The 17915-nt window shown below is 40.2% G+C and overlaps 1 protein-coding gene across 1 annotated transcript in view; it reads right to left on the minus strand.

Moving 5' to 3' along the window:
• FAM13C (family with sequence similarity 13 member C) overlaps nt 1-17915 on the minus strand; it is a 176580-nt gene that overhangs the window by 39157 nt on the left and 119508 nt on the right. The window contains exon 7 of the mRNA XM_007958879.2: nt 615-825. Coding sequence (XP_007957070.1) covers nt 615-825 — 211 coding nt within the window. The remainder of the gene's footprint in view (nt 1-614; nt 826-17915) is intronic.

Genomic DNA, 17915 nt, shown 5'->3' on the forward strand with positions numbered 1-17915 from the left:
AGAATAATCAATTGTATGAGACAAGAAGGGCAGCACTTGCCCAAAAGCAAAGCTCAGAAGGCAAGAAGGGGCAGGAAAGGAGGACAGATGGAAACAGGGAAGAAGGCAGGAAGCGAAGAGTGCTGTTTCAGCAACAGAATTGCAACTGATGTTACGAAACAAAATGTGTTTAAATTCCTGAATGGAACACTAATTTGTCCCATAAATTTTTACCCAAACTACAATTGGCAAATCTACAATCTAACCATCGAGGAGGTTTCCATCTCCAGCGAGATGGAAAGAATATTGAGCTCCTCAGAAATGATAATCCTGATGTTAACATACATGTACTTTCTTAGAATTCTGGTCATTTCACCAAAAGTGTTCAAACATTCGAGCTTTAGGGGATATTGTATCTCATGGCCATTTCCTCCTGAGACATTTAGGCCTACAAAAGCATTTCCAACTAGAAATTACACTGATTTTTTCATTTATTGTTCTAAACTTAGACCTGCATTGTTAGGCATGCTTTCACTCTTCCAGATATGCACACTTCACTGTAGCTTGTAATTGTATTATCTGAAAATTCATATGAAATAAAGATAATGACATAACCAGACTTTCTTATTTCTTACATCATAAACTGCTGAGTGCTGGGTGGGGAAGGGGCGGACTCAGGGTCTAAGTTGAATCTCTGGCTTTGGCTGAAGATGGAGCATCGTGGTGACAGCAGCGGATTGTCCCCATCAGTTATGTGATAAAGCAGCCTGCTGGTCCCAATGGACTGGAGGTCTTCCAATCCCTCGCTGGCTTCGTTCTGCCAGTCTTTGTGGAGCGGCACAGGGTCTGGGGAAACAAGATAAATCATCAAGATTTAGAAGTGACAGAGTGTTTGTGACTGTTCCTAAATAAAGATCATAAACATTCATTATAATGTCTTTCTCTTGGTCATTTCTTCCTTTAGGGGATAGAAAAGGCTTTCAGAATATGGTCACATGTGTTCTCACTGAACCTGGTTAGAAACTATAACAAAGCCACTAACAAAAAATGGAAACACAAATTGTTTCAGTGTGCGTTATAGAGTCAACATAGCCCAAATTCTACAAAATTTCTCCTTTTATTTCAAAGCATTTGCATATATGTTGGAGGGTATATTACAAAAAGTTATAGTCAATAAAAAGAAAATCATAGAATGGAGCTGGAGAAAAAACAGGTGACAGATCAGGAGGATGTAAAGGAAGACAGAATTGCCAAGGAAGGCAGAAAGAGGAGGGATGGGAAGGAACAGAGAGGCAAGAACAAAGAGGAAGAGATGGGAGAGGAGTCTCCAGACACAAAATTACTCAGCAGCCATTAAAAATGATGGCGTCCTCTGCTTGTCAACATGGAACAATGTTCAGAGTGAAAATCAATAACTTCAAAACATGGTTCTGTTTTACCTAAAAAGCATGCATTTTGTGTAAAAATAAATGATCAATCTGCAAAATATTGAGATGGACCACGAGGGTTCATAAGTAGCATGCAGGTACATTCTAAAATGCCAAACATGAGCCTTTGTTGGTTTTAAAAGGTAAACAAGCCAAAAGATTGTCCACGATTCTCATGAGGCTTAAGCATTAGGGTTCCTGGCCAGCCTCTCAGGCCAGATAACAAGGAGGAAATACTGTCACACATGAAAAGACGGTTGTCCTCTTCTCAAATAAAAACAAAAATCATCTACATGATACATGCATACATGATGGATTCTCATCACAAAACATGGTAGAATTTGCAATGATTCTATTTTCTTCTTCAAAAGTTAATGTAGTGCTTCATTTTAGATCTAACCCGATCAAACAAAAGTCAAACGCTGCTCCAAACTCTCTCCTCAGCTAGCCATTTTGTGTGGGAAATCTCACTGTTAATATCACGCTTTAAAGTAGCCCTTAAGCTGGTTAGACTATTGTGTGTTTTCAACTGGCTTCTCCACTGTTAGGTTGTAGACTGGAGGGTAGATATGCCTTCGATTGCCTTTGAAGCTCTCTGACAGCACTTCTGCCAACAGCTGAGACAGATCAGAAATGGGCATGAGTGTTGGCAAAGAGTTGGAGCCAGCTGAGTGCCAGTGTCTCAGTCAAGGTGTACTGGTGTGAATGACAGCAAAACCCTTGCTATGAATAATTTTTCCAGAAAACACTGTGGTTTGACTGGAAACCTAAGGAGTAACAGGAGTAGCAATTACTATCAATACATCACAACTTACACTAAACATCACCTTCAAAATCCACCAAGAGGTGTATGGGTTCCTCACCCAGTTAGTTTCTAAAATCATTAGATTCTAAGAAGAAATGCATTATATTTGTGTTCTCTGTTTCTTAGAAGAATCTCCTGGTAATAATTATGAGGAAGAACAAAACCTTTAACAAGCACCTTATAGCAGCAGCATCACAGTTAGCTGCCATGCGACTAGCACCTGATCCATGGTGACCCCAGGCAAAATGGGATGGATCACTGTGATCCAAAGGGGTTTCACTGGCTGAGTTTCAGAAGGAGATTGCCAGGACTTTCTTCCTCCTCTTAGTCTGGAAGCCCTGCTGAAAGCTGTTCAGCATCCTAGTAATAAGCAAGCCTCTACTGATAGGTCCAAGGCCTTCAACCTTGGGTCTCAAGATTTCCTTCAGTGCTGGTTTATAATACCAAAATGGAGGTGTTTCAGATCCTAGCTTCACTACAAAGATATGAAGTGAAACTGGAGAAAGTATCCAGCCTTTGAAAGACACTGTCCTAAGCTATAACTATACAGAATCATAGATTGCTATAAATTGCTCTTTTTGAACTGCGTTGTAATAGTAACTATAAAACTCCATTTATGAAGCATCTGTTTTCCTTGGGCATTCACATAATTTACCAGTGCTGTCTAATTAACATCCCTCCCTGCCTCCGCGACAAAACTCACCATTGAAGGGAACAACCAGCCTGAAAAATTCCAAAGAAACCAGTTGAAAGCAGCAAAGAGTCAAAAACTAGTAATTTGGTGGTGCCTCAACAGTATGCTGTTGGAAGTCACCATTTAAGTTGAGAATTGGCTTAATGAACTCAGTTGGCACGTGTATGTGTGTGCACTTGTGTAGACAGAATTACTGAGCTCCATGCTCAGAAGAGGCCAGTATCGATTCAGAGCCAGCCAGCACCGCCATCCTGGGAAAACAGCCCAGACCCTGCTCCCTCCCAGGCTGGACCCAGACAGGGAAGCTTATGGCAATATTAAACTTAGGTGGCTTCTGATGATTCCCTGGGACATTTTGCTTTTTCTTTCAAAGGTAGGGGCACTTGCCAGGGCCCACTGTGTAATACACTATGTTTTAAAGGAAGGGGTCTGGGAGCCAGGAGTCCTGTTGTGCTGTACTTTCCTGTGGGGCTCCAGGTAAGTTTCCCACCCCCCTTACCTTCCTAGTTTGTCATGACTTAGTCACAGTCAGGGCTGTGATTAAATAATAATAATAATAATAAAGGGAGACAACAAATATGAAAGCATTCCTGAGAAAGGAGTAAGAAAGCACACAAGGGCAGCACAGTAGAAAACTTTCTAGTCTGAAACCTAGGTCTACCACTTGTTAAGAAGGACTTTGGAAATAGCAGACCTTTTAAACATCTATTTCTTTATCAGTAAAATGGGGGGAATAGTGGAGCTTCTGCCTCACAAGTCCAAGTGAGGATGAATGACAAGAAACTGTATCCCTTACAAACTTTTTGCCATATCTACATAAACCCTGTTTTAAACTACACATATATACATATATACATTTTAATTTGATTACTAGATTATATATATTTAAATTTCAACCTACTTTTTTTTTTAATTGCAGCTTCAGCCTAAGCAATGATGGACAAAAAACCATAATCTTGATGTGTGAGTATATATATATATATATTTGCTAAAATGCATTAAGATAAATTCCTATTAAAACTAATAATTTTGACCCATATGTCCAGTATATATTATAGCTGGTAAAAGATTCAGACAAGGCATAAAAAATGCCTAACACATTATAAGAATCATCATTTAAATTACTGTTATTATCAAATTAAAGGAATGAATATTACCTTCCCTTACTAAGAACCATCCTCACCAGGAGTCCCTAGAGTGTTAATATGGACCATGAAAACCAATATACTTCTCAACATGTTGCCTCTCCAATCAGTCCTTATTTATAAATAAGAATAACCAAATTTAATATTTATAGAGTAACTCACTATGTCCTCAAACTTGTTCTAAGAGTGTCACACTTATCTAATCTTCACCACAACCCTGTAAGGCTGGTGGTGGTAGTATGGTGTCCATTTTAAATTCAGTAGGGAAGGTGGTATATTAACTCTGTTCAGGCAGAGTTTGATCAGTGCTTGCCTCAGAGGGCAGAAGACTCCACAGAACACTTTCAGGCTCCTCACTCTGACCTGGGGCATAAAAGACTGTTTCTGGCAGTCCATTCACTGAGCAGAAGGGAAAAAAGAATAGAAATAATTATCAGTGCGTGAAGGCAAAGATCCAGCTGTGACCCCAGGCAGAAGCAGATGCTGTATTATAGCTGTTATATGAGCCAAACTAAAAAAAAAAAAAAAAAAAAAAACCTCACTGCCATCAAGTCATTTCCAACTCACAGAGACCCGTATTGGGTTTCCAAGGCTGTAAATCTTTAGAGAAGCAGACTTCCTCATCTTTCTTCCTTGGAGCAGCTGGTGGGTTCGAACCACCAAACTTTTGAGTAGCAGCCAAATATCTTAACTGCTATACCACCAGAGCTCCTTGTTATATGAGCCAGTCAGATTCAAAAGTACACCTTTCTAATGTGAATTTTAAAATGATTCAAAATTTAAATATATTTCTATCTGCAAAATCTTGGGATGGACCGCTAAAATTTAACTGAATAAGAAATAAATTCACTATAATTTTGTGGATTTGTTAATCTGTACTCTTGGGTTTGCTCATTGTGGCAGGCTCATAGGTAGCATTCAGGTATATTTTAAAATGCCAAATATTAGCCTTTGTGGGTTTTAAAAGCTAAAAAACCAAAAGCATGTCCATGATTGTAATGAGGCTTCAATACAGGGTTCTCAGCCAGCATGTCTCAGGCCAGATAACAGGAGGAAAATAGTGTCACACACACAAAGATGGCTAAACCATCCCCCCCCACACACACACAATAAAAACAGGGACATAAATAAAACAAAATAAAAACCATATGATGAATACACGATGGGTTCATTTTTACTTATATTTAATTTAAAGTGCCTAGAGGAGCTCTGGTAGCCTAAGGCATCTGACTGCTAACCAGAAGGCTGGTGATTTAAACCCACCAGCCACTCCTCGGAAGGAAGACTGGGTAATCTACTTCCGTAGTGATACCGCCTTGGAAACCCAAGGAGGGGTCGCTATGAGTCAGATTCGACTCGAAGGCAGTGAGTTTGGTTTGGTTTAGAGGCACTAAAGGTGTACAAGGTACTAAGAGGTACAGAGTCATGAGAATGAAAACACTGGTATACCTGAAGTCATCATAATAACTACTTCTGGGGAAACAGGTGAGCTTGCTTCGTTAGAGACCAGAGAGAGAAGCAGTACCACCAATCTTAGGATGTATGGAGTAGGAATGAAGGCAGATGAAATGGCATTCTGGGCTGGAGAGGCTGACCAAACCAGAAGAAGTCAGCATGCAAAGGAAGCTTCTCTTGCTAGCTTCTGAGGACAGCTGCCAGAAACACCAGTAAGAGAGACAGGCAGGAAAATTCTTATTATGAAAGTCGGGCTGCATCCATGACAGGCAGCACCCTGCAAATCCCAAGAGGTAGTTTGCTATCATGGATAAGAGCAAGGGCTATAAGGGCAGAAACACCTAGATTCGAGTTTTGCCACTACTACCTGTGTGACCTGGGATACTTTATCCCTTTCACCATCAGTTTTACCATCTGAAAAAAAAAAAGGGAACTCATTCATTCAAAAAACGTTTATTGACCCTCTGCTGCATGCCACACCCTGTCTGAGGTAGGAATAACAACAGTGTCTACCTCACAAATTGTTGGGAGGAAGCAGAGACCACTAGACTGAAAGATGACAGAGGAAGACAAAGGGACAAGATAGTGGATGGGAAAGAAAAGCAGCAGAAAGCTGTGGGAGAAGTAAAAGAAAAACAAAAAGAGACACTGTCATGGGAGAAGTGGGTGTGAAGGAGACGCAGAGGGACAACAGTTCAGCTTGAGGAAACGTACAAAGGGGGGAAACTCTTCTGGCCCATAGAAGACTGAGGTCTTCATAAGTTAGCAGCTTCTACCCTAAATCAGAACTGTACTATAGGCTATAGAGTCCCTAGATGGTGCAAACAGCTTGGTCACTAACCAAAAGGTTCAAGGTTTGAGTCCACTCAGAGATGCCTTGGAAGAAAAGCCTCATGAACTACATTAAAAAAATCAGTCATTGGAAACCCTATGGAGGGCAGTTCCACTATGACACACAGGGGCCACCATGAGTTGGAGTCGACTTGATGGTAACTGGGACTGTGGGCTACAGCAGCATGACCCAGACTGAAGGCAGGTAAGATGAGTCTCCCAGATGACTGTCATATGGGGAAAGAGGAGAAATCCATTCTGTGCATTATTTTGTAGTAGTATATCTGAGGCAGATATAATTCATATTTTTGGAGGCAGTTTTTATACAGCATTAATATAAATACCCAATTTGGGTAGGAAAGAGAAAATAATTTTCCAGATAAATCTATCAGGTGACTGGATGAGTAGTTGAACCTGAGGGCTTGGGACCATAGTCGCGGGGGACATCAAGCTCAATTGGCATAACATACTATACAAAACACTGTTCCACCTCCTTCTTTGGCGAGTAGCGACTGGGATCTTAAAAGCTAGCAAGCTGCTATCTAGATGCAACAATGGGTCGCTCCTTGTCCAGAGCAAAGAAGAACGAAGAAAACCAAAATTCATGGAAACAATTAGCCCTAGCGACTGGTACACCATCCGATCTGCAGCCTATATGACTGTGAGACCAGAAGAACTAGATGGTGCCTGGCTACCACTGTCATCCACTTGGAAGGGATCTATGTAGGAGATCCCTGATTGAGGGGGAGAACAATGTGGAACAAAACTCAAAATCATTCGAAGAAAAAAAAAAATGGGGGGGATCAGGTTTGCTGGTCCGATAGAGCCTGGTGAAACCACTGGGACTATGGCCCCTAGCTGCCCTTCAGGTCTGGAATTGAAGCCACGCCTGTGGTTTCCAGCCAAGCAGAGGACAGGCATGTGAGTTGAACATTTACCTGAGGTAGACACACTCCTTGGAGAGAACAATCATGGGAGAAAGAAGGGCTGCTTATGCACAGGGAGACAGCTCAGGGGGCAGGAGTGCATGGAGGGATGGACACAGGGAAACTAAGGGGAGGAATTGGGAGGGGAGCTGTTGCATTGTGGTAAACTGTGGTCAATGTCATGAGACAAAGTGTATGTGAACTGCTGTATGGAAAGTAAATTTGCTCTGTAAACCTTCACCCAAATCACAATTAAAAAAAAAAAAAAAAAAACTATCAGGGGACTGGATGAATCTTTTCACTTTTCCCCTGATTTATCAGGACTTACTCCTTTGCCTGTATTCATACTATCAAAGAATAACAGGAATAACCAGGGGAAGTGGCCAATGAACAGTCTCATCTCATCTTTTTCCCATCCTGTATCACATTTGTGGTGCCAACTGCTCAGATTACAATCAGGTTGCACAATGCCTGCTCAGGTGCAGAGCTGTCTGAGCTCTGCCAGAACTGGGGAAAGAGCAAACATCATCCACCACAGCTTCAAAGAGTCAGAAGGCCTTTCGGTAGATAGGGCTGGGTGCTGTGATGCTGGTCATTTTTCATCCTCATCAACTTCCTGGCCTTTTAGTAGATCCTGCACAAGGGATCACCTCAGAGGTGCAGCTAATAAACATCTGCTGCTAAGATAACAAGAGCCATTTTCGAACAGGAGTTATCATTTATGAGATGTGCTTTTATAAAAACATTTGGAAAAAAAAATTCAAATACACATTTTGAAAACAAGGAGAGTTGCAGTTGATAAGATAAATATACATCCAAGAAAAATTCAGATACACATTTGAGAAGAAGAGGAGTCACAATATTGAGTGAGAAGAACAAAGGGGAGTTTAGTATTGAGAGGGTAAAATACTAAGGCTATTTATTAGTTAAGGAGCTCTGGTAGCATAGTGACTAAGGCACTTGACTGCTAACCAGAAGGCTGGTGGTTCAAACCCACCAGCCACTCCTCAGAAGGAAGGTTGGGCAATCTACTTCCATAGTGCTACCGCCTCAGAAACCCAAGGAGCGGTTGCTATGAGTTGGGTCCAACTTACGGCACATAACAACAACAATTTATTAGTTAAATACTATGAGATGAGTTCTAACCTTTAGAATAAACATTAATGGATGGGGGCCACAATGGGGTTATACGCTGTGGGGTCTGTGATGGGGTTGGTCATACAAGCTAGTTTCTCTCGATATTTGTTAAAATAGATTGTAAACTCCTGGAAGGCAGATAATGAGTCTCTTTCCTGCACCTTCCACAACGCAGTGCCTTCTTGAGAATAATATAATGTGTTGTTGCTCTTGTTAGGTCCCATAGAGTCAGCTCCAACTCATAGCGACCCTACGTACAACAGAACGAAACACTGCCTAGTCCTGTGTCAGCCTCACAGTCCTTGCTATACCTGAGCCCATCATTGCAGCCACTGTGTCAATCCATCTTGTTGAAGGTCTTCCCCTTTTCTGTGACCTTCCACTTTACCAAGCATGATAGCCTTCTCCAGGGCTAAATACTTCTTTTTGAATAAACAAAGCATTTCGAATAGAAGCTCTGTTCTCTCTTAAGCTTCAGACTGAAAAAGATGGTTAAATAAAAACACAACAAAACCTTGGGAGGGCTTCCCATTTCCTGCAATATACTCTAAGCTGTCTGGGGAGGCAGGATTGTATCTTAACTCACATCCTTGTTCCTAGCACAGTGCCTGACACAGGTTGGGGCCTCAGTGAATGTTCACCTATGACTAAATGAATGAATTATGTGGTAGCAAATTTTCTAGGGCAGGTGGTCATTAGAGTATTAGGAGTTGATAAGGAGGAGAGAAAATGGAGTTACAGGACCATGGCAGTGGCATGACAATGAGAGAGAGGTCAGAGACAGCTCTCCGCTTTTATGTGCTACATTTTTCAGGGTTTTCTTTCCTTCAATTTATCTTTTTATTGTGATTTAGGTGAAAGTTACAGAGCAAATCGGTTTTCCATTCAACAATTCATACACATTTCTTTTCATGACATCATTGCAGTCTCCACAATGTAACAGCCCTCTTCCTACGTTCTTCCTTTGTTTACCATTTCCCTTCATCCTTCTTTCATATCCCTTCCTTCCTTCTTAGCTTTATCCCTGGACAAGCGATAAATGCTTAGGCTCAGCAGGAAAGCTGAATTCACAAAGCTAACAAGAAGAGTATGGGAGGAAATTCCAACTAATGAAGTAGTTGTACCTTTACAAAGCTCATCCAAAATCTGTTAGGAAACCTAGTCAAGAATTACTATTTCAAGTATCCAAGTAGTTTGTCTAAATTAACCAACTGATCAAAGAAGATGGACCAGTAGCTCTGCACAGGCAAAACCACAGAAAGAGAATTCTTAGGAAAATAGAAGAGATTGGAGAGGAAGTCCACCCTGGCCCCAGGCCTGGGATGTGTGCAGAACATTGTCAGACCCCAAGCTTTCAGGCACATCGTCCAGTCACTTCTGGGTTCTGCTTTTTGTAACTATGGAGGAGTAATACCAAAATAACCAGAAGAAAGTTTTTTTTTGTTTTTACATGGCAGTAATTTAGGGGTTGTTTTTTTTAAAAATGGCTACAATACAGGCAAAACTGTGCAGAAGGAGAATGGGTATGTGGGAACTCTGCACCATCTGGTCAATTTTCTGCAAACGTAAATGTGTTCTAAAATATAAGTCTATTAATTTAAATAAATGGCTAAGAATGGTTAAAAGCCTGGGATCTGAAGTCAGAGACCTGGGTATGATCTGTTGGTGCCCCAGCTGTTGTATCTTTGGGCCAAAAAAGCTTTTTCCAACTCAAAATCCTCATCTGTAAACAGCTGTGGGAAAGACAAATGAGATAATGCAAGTTACCCCAGTACTTGGTCTGACCTAAGAACTCATTTAAAAAAAAAAAAACACCTAGACGTCCAGGTTGTGGAATTGGTCATTTTCTTCTTATATAAAGCAGTTGTACAAACTGCTTCAGAGAATTTAGTGTAGTGCCTAATGCATTTGACTGCTAACCAGAAGGCTGGTGGTTCAAACCCACCAGCCACTCCTCGGAAGGAAGACTGGGCAATCTACTTCCATAGCGATACCACCTGGGAAACCCAAGAAGGCATCACTATGAGTTGGAACCGACTCAATGGCAGTGAGTTTGGTATTTTGTTTTTGGTATCATCCATAAATTTTGAAATCACAAAAAAATGCTGCCTTTGGAAAACAAGGGGTTAATGTGAAGTTCCCACCTTCATAGACTATGAAGATGATTATAAAAGCATCAGAGAAAAAATATGCATAGTAAGTCATGTCATAAGTTTAGCATAAAAGAGGTTTTATTGCAACAAGTGTTTCAATTTTTATAGGTGGTAATTATTCAACCATCAGCTCTAAAGATTATTGCTGTTATAAATGTCTTTTGCTTAAGGGAAGTAGTGTAATGTCAATCATGAGCCAACACTTTAAAGGGAACTTAGAGGATGGACCATTCTAAATGTCATTTCCATACCTTGAAAGTACTTAAAAATTATGATAGGGTATAGCTATCGAAAGACAAATTCAAGCACTTTCAACTGGAAGGAAGGCAACATAAATTCTGAATACAGTAATAACTCTCAGCTTATTTAATAATGATGGCTGACATTTATTGAGCATTTACCACAGACTATGTGCTAAGACTGGGTGGTCTTTCATTCTGTGGTATACAGGGTCGCTATAAATCAGAGCCGTTTCAATGGCACACAACAACAAAATATGTGCTAAGAGCTTCACATGTATTATGTCATGTCATTCCACAACCAACTTAAGTAGTACGTACTATTCCGCTACTGTGAAAAGTCAAGGAAAGGTTTATATATGGAAGGAAACTTTCTTTGTTGGTTACTGAGGGGGTGGGGGAGAGAGAACACTGCTAGACAGGTAGAGACAAGTATTGATTTGGGTGAAGGGAAAGGCAGTGCATTAAATATGAGTAATCAACACAGTGGCACTGAGGAAGAAGAAGACAAGAGAGAGGTACATGGGAGATACAGACAACAAAGATGAACCCTTTTGCACATATAGCACTGTGTTGTCAGTGATGGCAAACATGGATCTACAGGTGGATAGATGGGTATATAGGCTAAATGATCAGGTATGTCTAGGCAGGGGGTAATGTGCCCATGACCATGTATAGGGTTGGGAGATGATGTATCTACAAGCATATTTGTATGTTCTATAAGAATGTCCAGGTATATAGTAGAGCTGACAAGGAACAAGGTTGTGCTGACTTCTTTACCACAGCCAGCTACCCAGAGGGAGTAGTTGGACCTGTGGGCCCAGGACCATGGTCACAGGGAACATCAAGCTCAACTGACATAACATATCACATAAAAACAGTATAACACATCCTACTTTGGTGTGTAGTGACTATGATCTTAAAAGCTTGCAAGTGGCCATTTAGATGCAACGATGGGTGTCTCCTCGTCCAGAGCAAAGAAGAATGAAGAAAACCAAAGACGCACGGAAGCAAAAGTCCAAGGGCCTGATATTAACACCATGCAATCCTCAGCCTATATAACCATGAGACCAGAAGAACTAGATGGTGTCCGGCTACCACTGTCAACCATTTGGAGTGAGATCTATCTAGGAGATCCTGGATAGTGTGGAAGAACAATATGGAACAAAATTCAAAATCATTAAAAAAAAAAAAAAAATAGGTTGGCTGGTCTGATAGAGCCTGGTGAAACCCCTGAGCCTATGACCCCTAGCTGCCCTTCCTGTTTGGAGTTGAACCCACTCCTGTGGCTTCCAGCCAAACAAAAGATAAATGTTCATAAGATCTGAACATTTATAATACGTAGATATAGTCCTTGGAGGGATCAATCATGGGAGAATATAAGGGTTGTGTATGCACAGGGAGACAGCCTGGGGGGCAGGAATGCATGGAAGGGAAGGACAAAGGAAGAGGTAACTATGGGGAGGAAGTAGGAAGAAAGTTGTTACACTATAGGAGATTGAAGTCAATGTTATGAGATAAAATGTGTATAAACCACTGTATGGAAAATGAATTTGCTCTGTAAACTTTCACACAAATCACAATAAAAATAAAATAAAAAAAAGAAGCAGGTATTATTATTATTCCCATTTTTCAGAACAGGAAACTGAAGCATGAAGAGGTTGAACAGCCCGTCCATGGTCACCCAGCTATCACATAGAGTTCTGTGAGAAGGTATGTTTCTGAACAAGACCGAGCCAATAAACAGCACTTACTCAGACTTTCAAACAGTCAATGGTATGGTCTTCATATAGAATGTTGTTTAAAAACAAAACCACTAATGATCGGGCTGTTTTGCAATGGATACAAAATTCACTTAACAATATGCAACAAAAGGCAGAATTGAATTAATATCTTTATGATGGGCCTGTCAGTACCAATTCTTGCAAATGGATCCTGGATTAATCTTATTTCACATTTTCAGAAATGCCATGGAAGAGGAAGTACAGAGTGATAAGTCTACATTTGCAGATGACAATATTTTTTCAAAGAGTAAATGCTAAGCAACCACAGAACAAGGTCACAAGCCATGAAGAGGCTAAATATTGACAGATGACGGCTGCAAGCCACTTGGTAATGTTGCTAGAGAACCTAATCAACCTACTCTTAACAAATAATAAACACCAAACTATTAGTCTGATAGGATTGAGACTTTAGGAGCTTTTGTTGAATACACTACAGTGACAAAAAGGTAAAAAAATACTATGCATCACTAGGAAGAATTTGAAAAAGTATCTTAAAAGCATAATTATTTTATAAAACACCCTGTACCCACATTATTTTTAGATATTAATTCATTTTTATCAGGCTCATTACAGATTTACACACTGTTATAACAAATATACAGAAAGATTCCTTGTACATGTTGCCTAACCTTGCCCAATGGTAACATTTTAGAAAACTATAATACCTCTGCCCATATTTTAGAAAAAAAAAAAAAATACTATTTGACTATCTGGAATATTCTATGCAAGTCAGGTAAATACACAGCAAGTAAGGCACAAGGGAACAGAAGGGGTTTCTGCAGCCAGACCATGATATCTGTAACAAGTAGTCAACAGATAGGTGGAATTGCTGTTCTCAGTGATGTGGCTGCGCAAGAGAGGAGTTTACATCCTCATGAGGAGCCTCCCCTCTTCCTTGAGAGAAACCAGAATGGATGTGTAGTAGGTTTCTTCTGGATGGTGTGGTGTGCAGAGTGGAGGCCCTAACTTTTCTCAGCCCTGTAACTATCCTCAAAGAAGACAACCTAAACATGAAACTGACCAGTGGGAAAGAATAGAGCTGAGGGATTCATGAAATACATAACTGGAGTCCTGATGATATCATGAACCTCTGGATCAATCAATGCCTGAATCTAGGCTTCTTAGAACTTCTCTCTTAGCCAAGTCAATGGAGTCTTCTTTTGGTTGAGTTAAAAAAAAAGAAGATGAGAGGCATAGGGACTAGAGATGGCTTAGCTTAGAGGAGCCAAAATGACTGCAGAAATAGAGGGGCCGTACCAGGTTAATCAACAACAAATCTGCGTCTCTGTATTTCTGACAAAAGAAAATCAGGGATTTTTTTTTTAAATCTTTTTTAAAACACTAGTTATGTATGTGTTTTTTTAAAAAAGAGACTTTAAAAAACTAGTTTATTTTAAACCCTAGTTATGTATCAAGGGAGCTCTAGTGGTGTAGTGCCTAAGGCATCTGACTGCTAATCAGAAGGCTGGCAGTTCAAATCTACCAGCCACTCCACAGAAGGAAGACTGGGCAATCTACTTTCATAAAGATTTACCATCTCAAAAACCCAAAGGGAGTCGCTATCAATCGGAATCGACTAGACGGCAGTGAGTTTGGTTTTGAGTTTAGGTATGTATAGTGTATATAGGCTACCTAAGGGCTTAATTTGAAATTTTAGAATATCACAACTATGGGGCCTTTGGCTGAATGGCAATTAGCACAGCGGTAAATAGTTTAGACTATGGTGCCATACTGGAGAACACCCCCATCCTCCTTACTTATCACTGCCTCCCCCATCACATGGTAGCTGTCGGACCTTCAGCAATTTACATCAGTTCTTCAAGTTTCTTTTGTATCTTGAAGCTGAGGATAATAAAGGAACCTATCTCGTGGGGTTCTTCTGAGGATTAAATAAGAAAACTACAACAGTACCTGGTGCAAGTAAAGTAATGTTGATGTTATTCTTTAAAAGCCTTTGAAACAAGGATTCTGAACTTTGGCCCTATAAGCATTTTGAACCCAGGTCATTCTTTGTTGTGAGGGGATGTCCTACACATTGTAGAATGTTTAGCAGCATCCCAGATCTCCACCCATAAGATCCCAGTAGCACCTACCTCCCAGTTCTGATGACCAAAATGTCTCTAGATATTGACAAATGTCCCCAAAAGGGAAAAGTCAACCCCAGTTGAAAGCCACTGCTTTAAAGTAATGAATTTAGAGTAAACAAATGGTTATTTTCCACAGTGGTGATGATATTTTCAAGTAACAGGTAGAATATACTAAAAATACAAAACAGTTCCAGAAGGGTTTAGAAAAACACACACACACATACATACATATATACACAACAAATGAAGTTTCTAAAAGACATTTGGAAATTCCATGAACTTCTGAAGTTGCAGTAATGGAGATCCTTTTCCCTGACTTTCAAAGACCACCTAGGGCTACTGTCAGATAATGATAAAGTGCTACGTTACATGGATAATCTGTCTCACCTGATGGTACAATGCCTGAGATACTCCCCTGTTCCAGAAATCCAATTATCATCTTCACCTGCAGCAAGAACAACTTCCATGGCACTTCTGGAGGAGCACTGTAGGCTACAAAAGTGTTCCCAAACACACTTGCATCACCAGGGAAGACTTTAAACATGGAGATTCTCAGGACTTCTCTCTGGACAATCTGGGGTGGGAGTCCTGGAATCTGTATGTTTTATAAACACTCCCAGGTAAGTAGGAACCACTGGTCAAGTCAACAGTGTCTTGAATTACCAAAAAGAAGGTAAGACTCTCTTTGACTCTGCCCAGTTCAACATTAGAAAGAAGACAATTCTGTAGACCAGGGAGAATTCTTTGTAGGAATAATTGCCGACTGTCAATAGATCTGCTACATCAATGTTTTGCAGTTACCCAACATTAGCAATAAGGGTCTTATCCAAATAAAAAGTTCAATATGAGATATCAAGATTTTAGGAAAAAATAAATAGGTACTGCTATGGAACTATTATTTCTCATAATAAGTCTCCAGTTGCCTCTGGTGACAGTATTTGCCAGAAACAACTTTTTTCTAAGGATCCCATATAGTCCTCAAATCTGTCCCTTTGTCCATGTCTCCATGCCACCCTTTCTCAGCTTGTGGACTTGAGTGCTTAAGCACATTTCTCTCTCAAGTAAGTGGAATGAGCTCACTGGTCATAGACCATAAGTGACAAGTCACACATGGTCTGTAGGTCTCTTTCTAAAGCTGATGTTGAGATGTGTAGAGTCAATGGGAACTTGACTTCTCTCTCATAATTCAAGACCCTGTCCACTTGACCAATGGCTTCCAATTACCTGGGTATGTTAATAAAATGTACAAATTCTGGGACCCTCACCTAAGACTATCTAGAGGGGAGTCCTGAGAATCTTCATGTTCAAAGGGCTCCCCTAGTAATTCTGTTGTTGTTGTTGTTATGTGTGTTGAGTTGGACCCAACTCATAGCGACCCCTCCTTGGGTTTCCAAGGCGCTATCACTATAGAAGTAGATTGCCCAACCTTCCTTCCAAGGAGTGGCTGGTGGGTTTGAACTGCCAACATCCTGGTTAGCAGTCAAGTGCCTTAGGCACTATACTACCAGGGTTCCTCCTAGTAATTCCAGGGGAGGCAAATTTGGGAATGGTTTATATAACATAGTGCCCCTTCAGAGGAACCATGAAACGTGTCTTGCTGCAAGTGAAGTTTATGATTGGATTTCTGAACTAGGGGAGCATCTCAAGAATTGTACCATCAGGTAGAACTGGTCTTTGCAACTCATCCACCTAAGTTAAAGTTCAGTATTTAGATGTTTAGACATTGAGACCACTATACTTTGTTCATTGAGACAACCGTCATTTCAGATACCCACAACGGAAATTTTTTTAAAAAGTTACTTAAGTTATTCCCTAATTAAGTCTAAATTAAATTAGAAACTTATTTAAGTGACATAAATTTATATAATTTATGAATGTTTGCCTCTTATGGCAGCATATTACATCTAAATATTCCTGTAAAAATAAAGTATCACTGTAGCCCATTGATGGGTTTTGTCCTTGTTATTCCAATTATTGGCATAAATATTACTAATTGAATATTTATGCACATGTAAGGCTCAGGGCTAGATGCTAGTCTTGAAGAAAGACAATATGATTTTTAAATTACTGTAATCTTTTATGGCCATCTGTGCCAATCTTATGCAATCAGTCTATCACCCTCTCACCAGGAACTTACATACAAAATAACCCCTGCAGTTTCAGGTTGTTCAAAGATCACTCTGGAAGTCCATTCACAGCCCTGAGTTAAGAACTCTGACCTAAGAGGTATAAGTTTCTTCCCTCTCAGTGACACTAACTAAAAAATGTATGACCTATAAGTGAGTTTTGGAAGCCAATGAGACCAATCCATCTCATAATTTACATTGTGAAAGTGTCTTCTGAAAGCCTTTTATTCTGACAATATCTGTGCCAAATGAAGAGACTCCGTAGGTCCCTGAAAGCATCTATTTGATGTCTTCTACATTGTGTCAAAGGGTTTTATTGGAAAATTAGAGAGAAACACGTATTAAATAAAGTATTACATGATCTACTACGTTTCCCACATGAAGTTTCCATGAAGTCACCTCAGCTAAACTGGACTCCCTCTTGTACATGAAGGAGCTCTGGTGCCATAGTGGTTAACACATTCAGCTGCTACCCAAAAGGTCAATGGTTCCAACTCACCAGACTTGCTGCAGAAGAAAGATAAGGCAGTCTGCGTCTGTAAAGATTTACAGCCTTGGAAACTGTATGGGACAGTTCTACTCTATCCCAAAGGGTCCCTATGAGTGGGAATCAACTCAGTAGCAGTGGGAGTAGGTTCTTGTATGTAAGTTCTACAAAGCGAAAAACATCAGATGGGTTTTATCTTTGAAAACTTTTTAGAGCTGTTCTTGATTAGTAAACATGTAACATCCATATACAGGCACGTGTGTGCATGTACACACACAGACATACATGTATACACAATGTGAAAACTTCTTCAAAGATACCCTTGAAAGAGCTCTGGGACACTTCACATTCATCTAACTTTTGGAAAATACCATCCAAACAACAAGCCTCCTCTGTAAGGAGCCTTCTGTCCATTTCTGCCATTCGAAACTTACCAATGAATGAATGTATTGCTGCTTTTTTTGTGTGTAGGCAATCCCTACATAAACCCAGTATGTGTTTCCATTGTGCAGGGAGTATTAAAAGCTTGTTGCAAATCCTGTCGATCAAGAATGAGAATATGCAATACTATTCTTGATATTTGGGAGGAAATAGGAGACCCACACACATAAAAGTCATGATTTAAAAAAAAAAAAAAAAA

Source organism: Orycteropus afer, unplaced genomic scaffold (assembly GCF_000298275.1).
Source record: "Orycteropus afer afer isolate SDZICR_OR568_19922 unplaced genomic scaffold, OryAfe1.0 scaffold00016, whole genome shotgun sequence".
NCBI lineage: Eukaryota > Metazoa > Chordata > Mammalia > Tubulidentata > Orycteropodidae > Orycteropus > Orycteropus afer.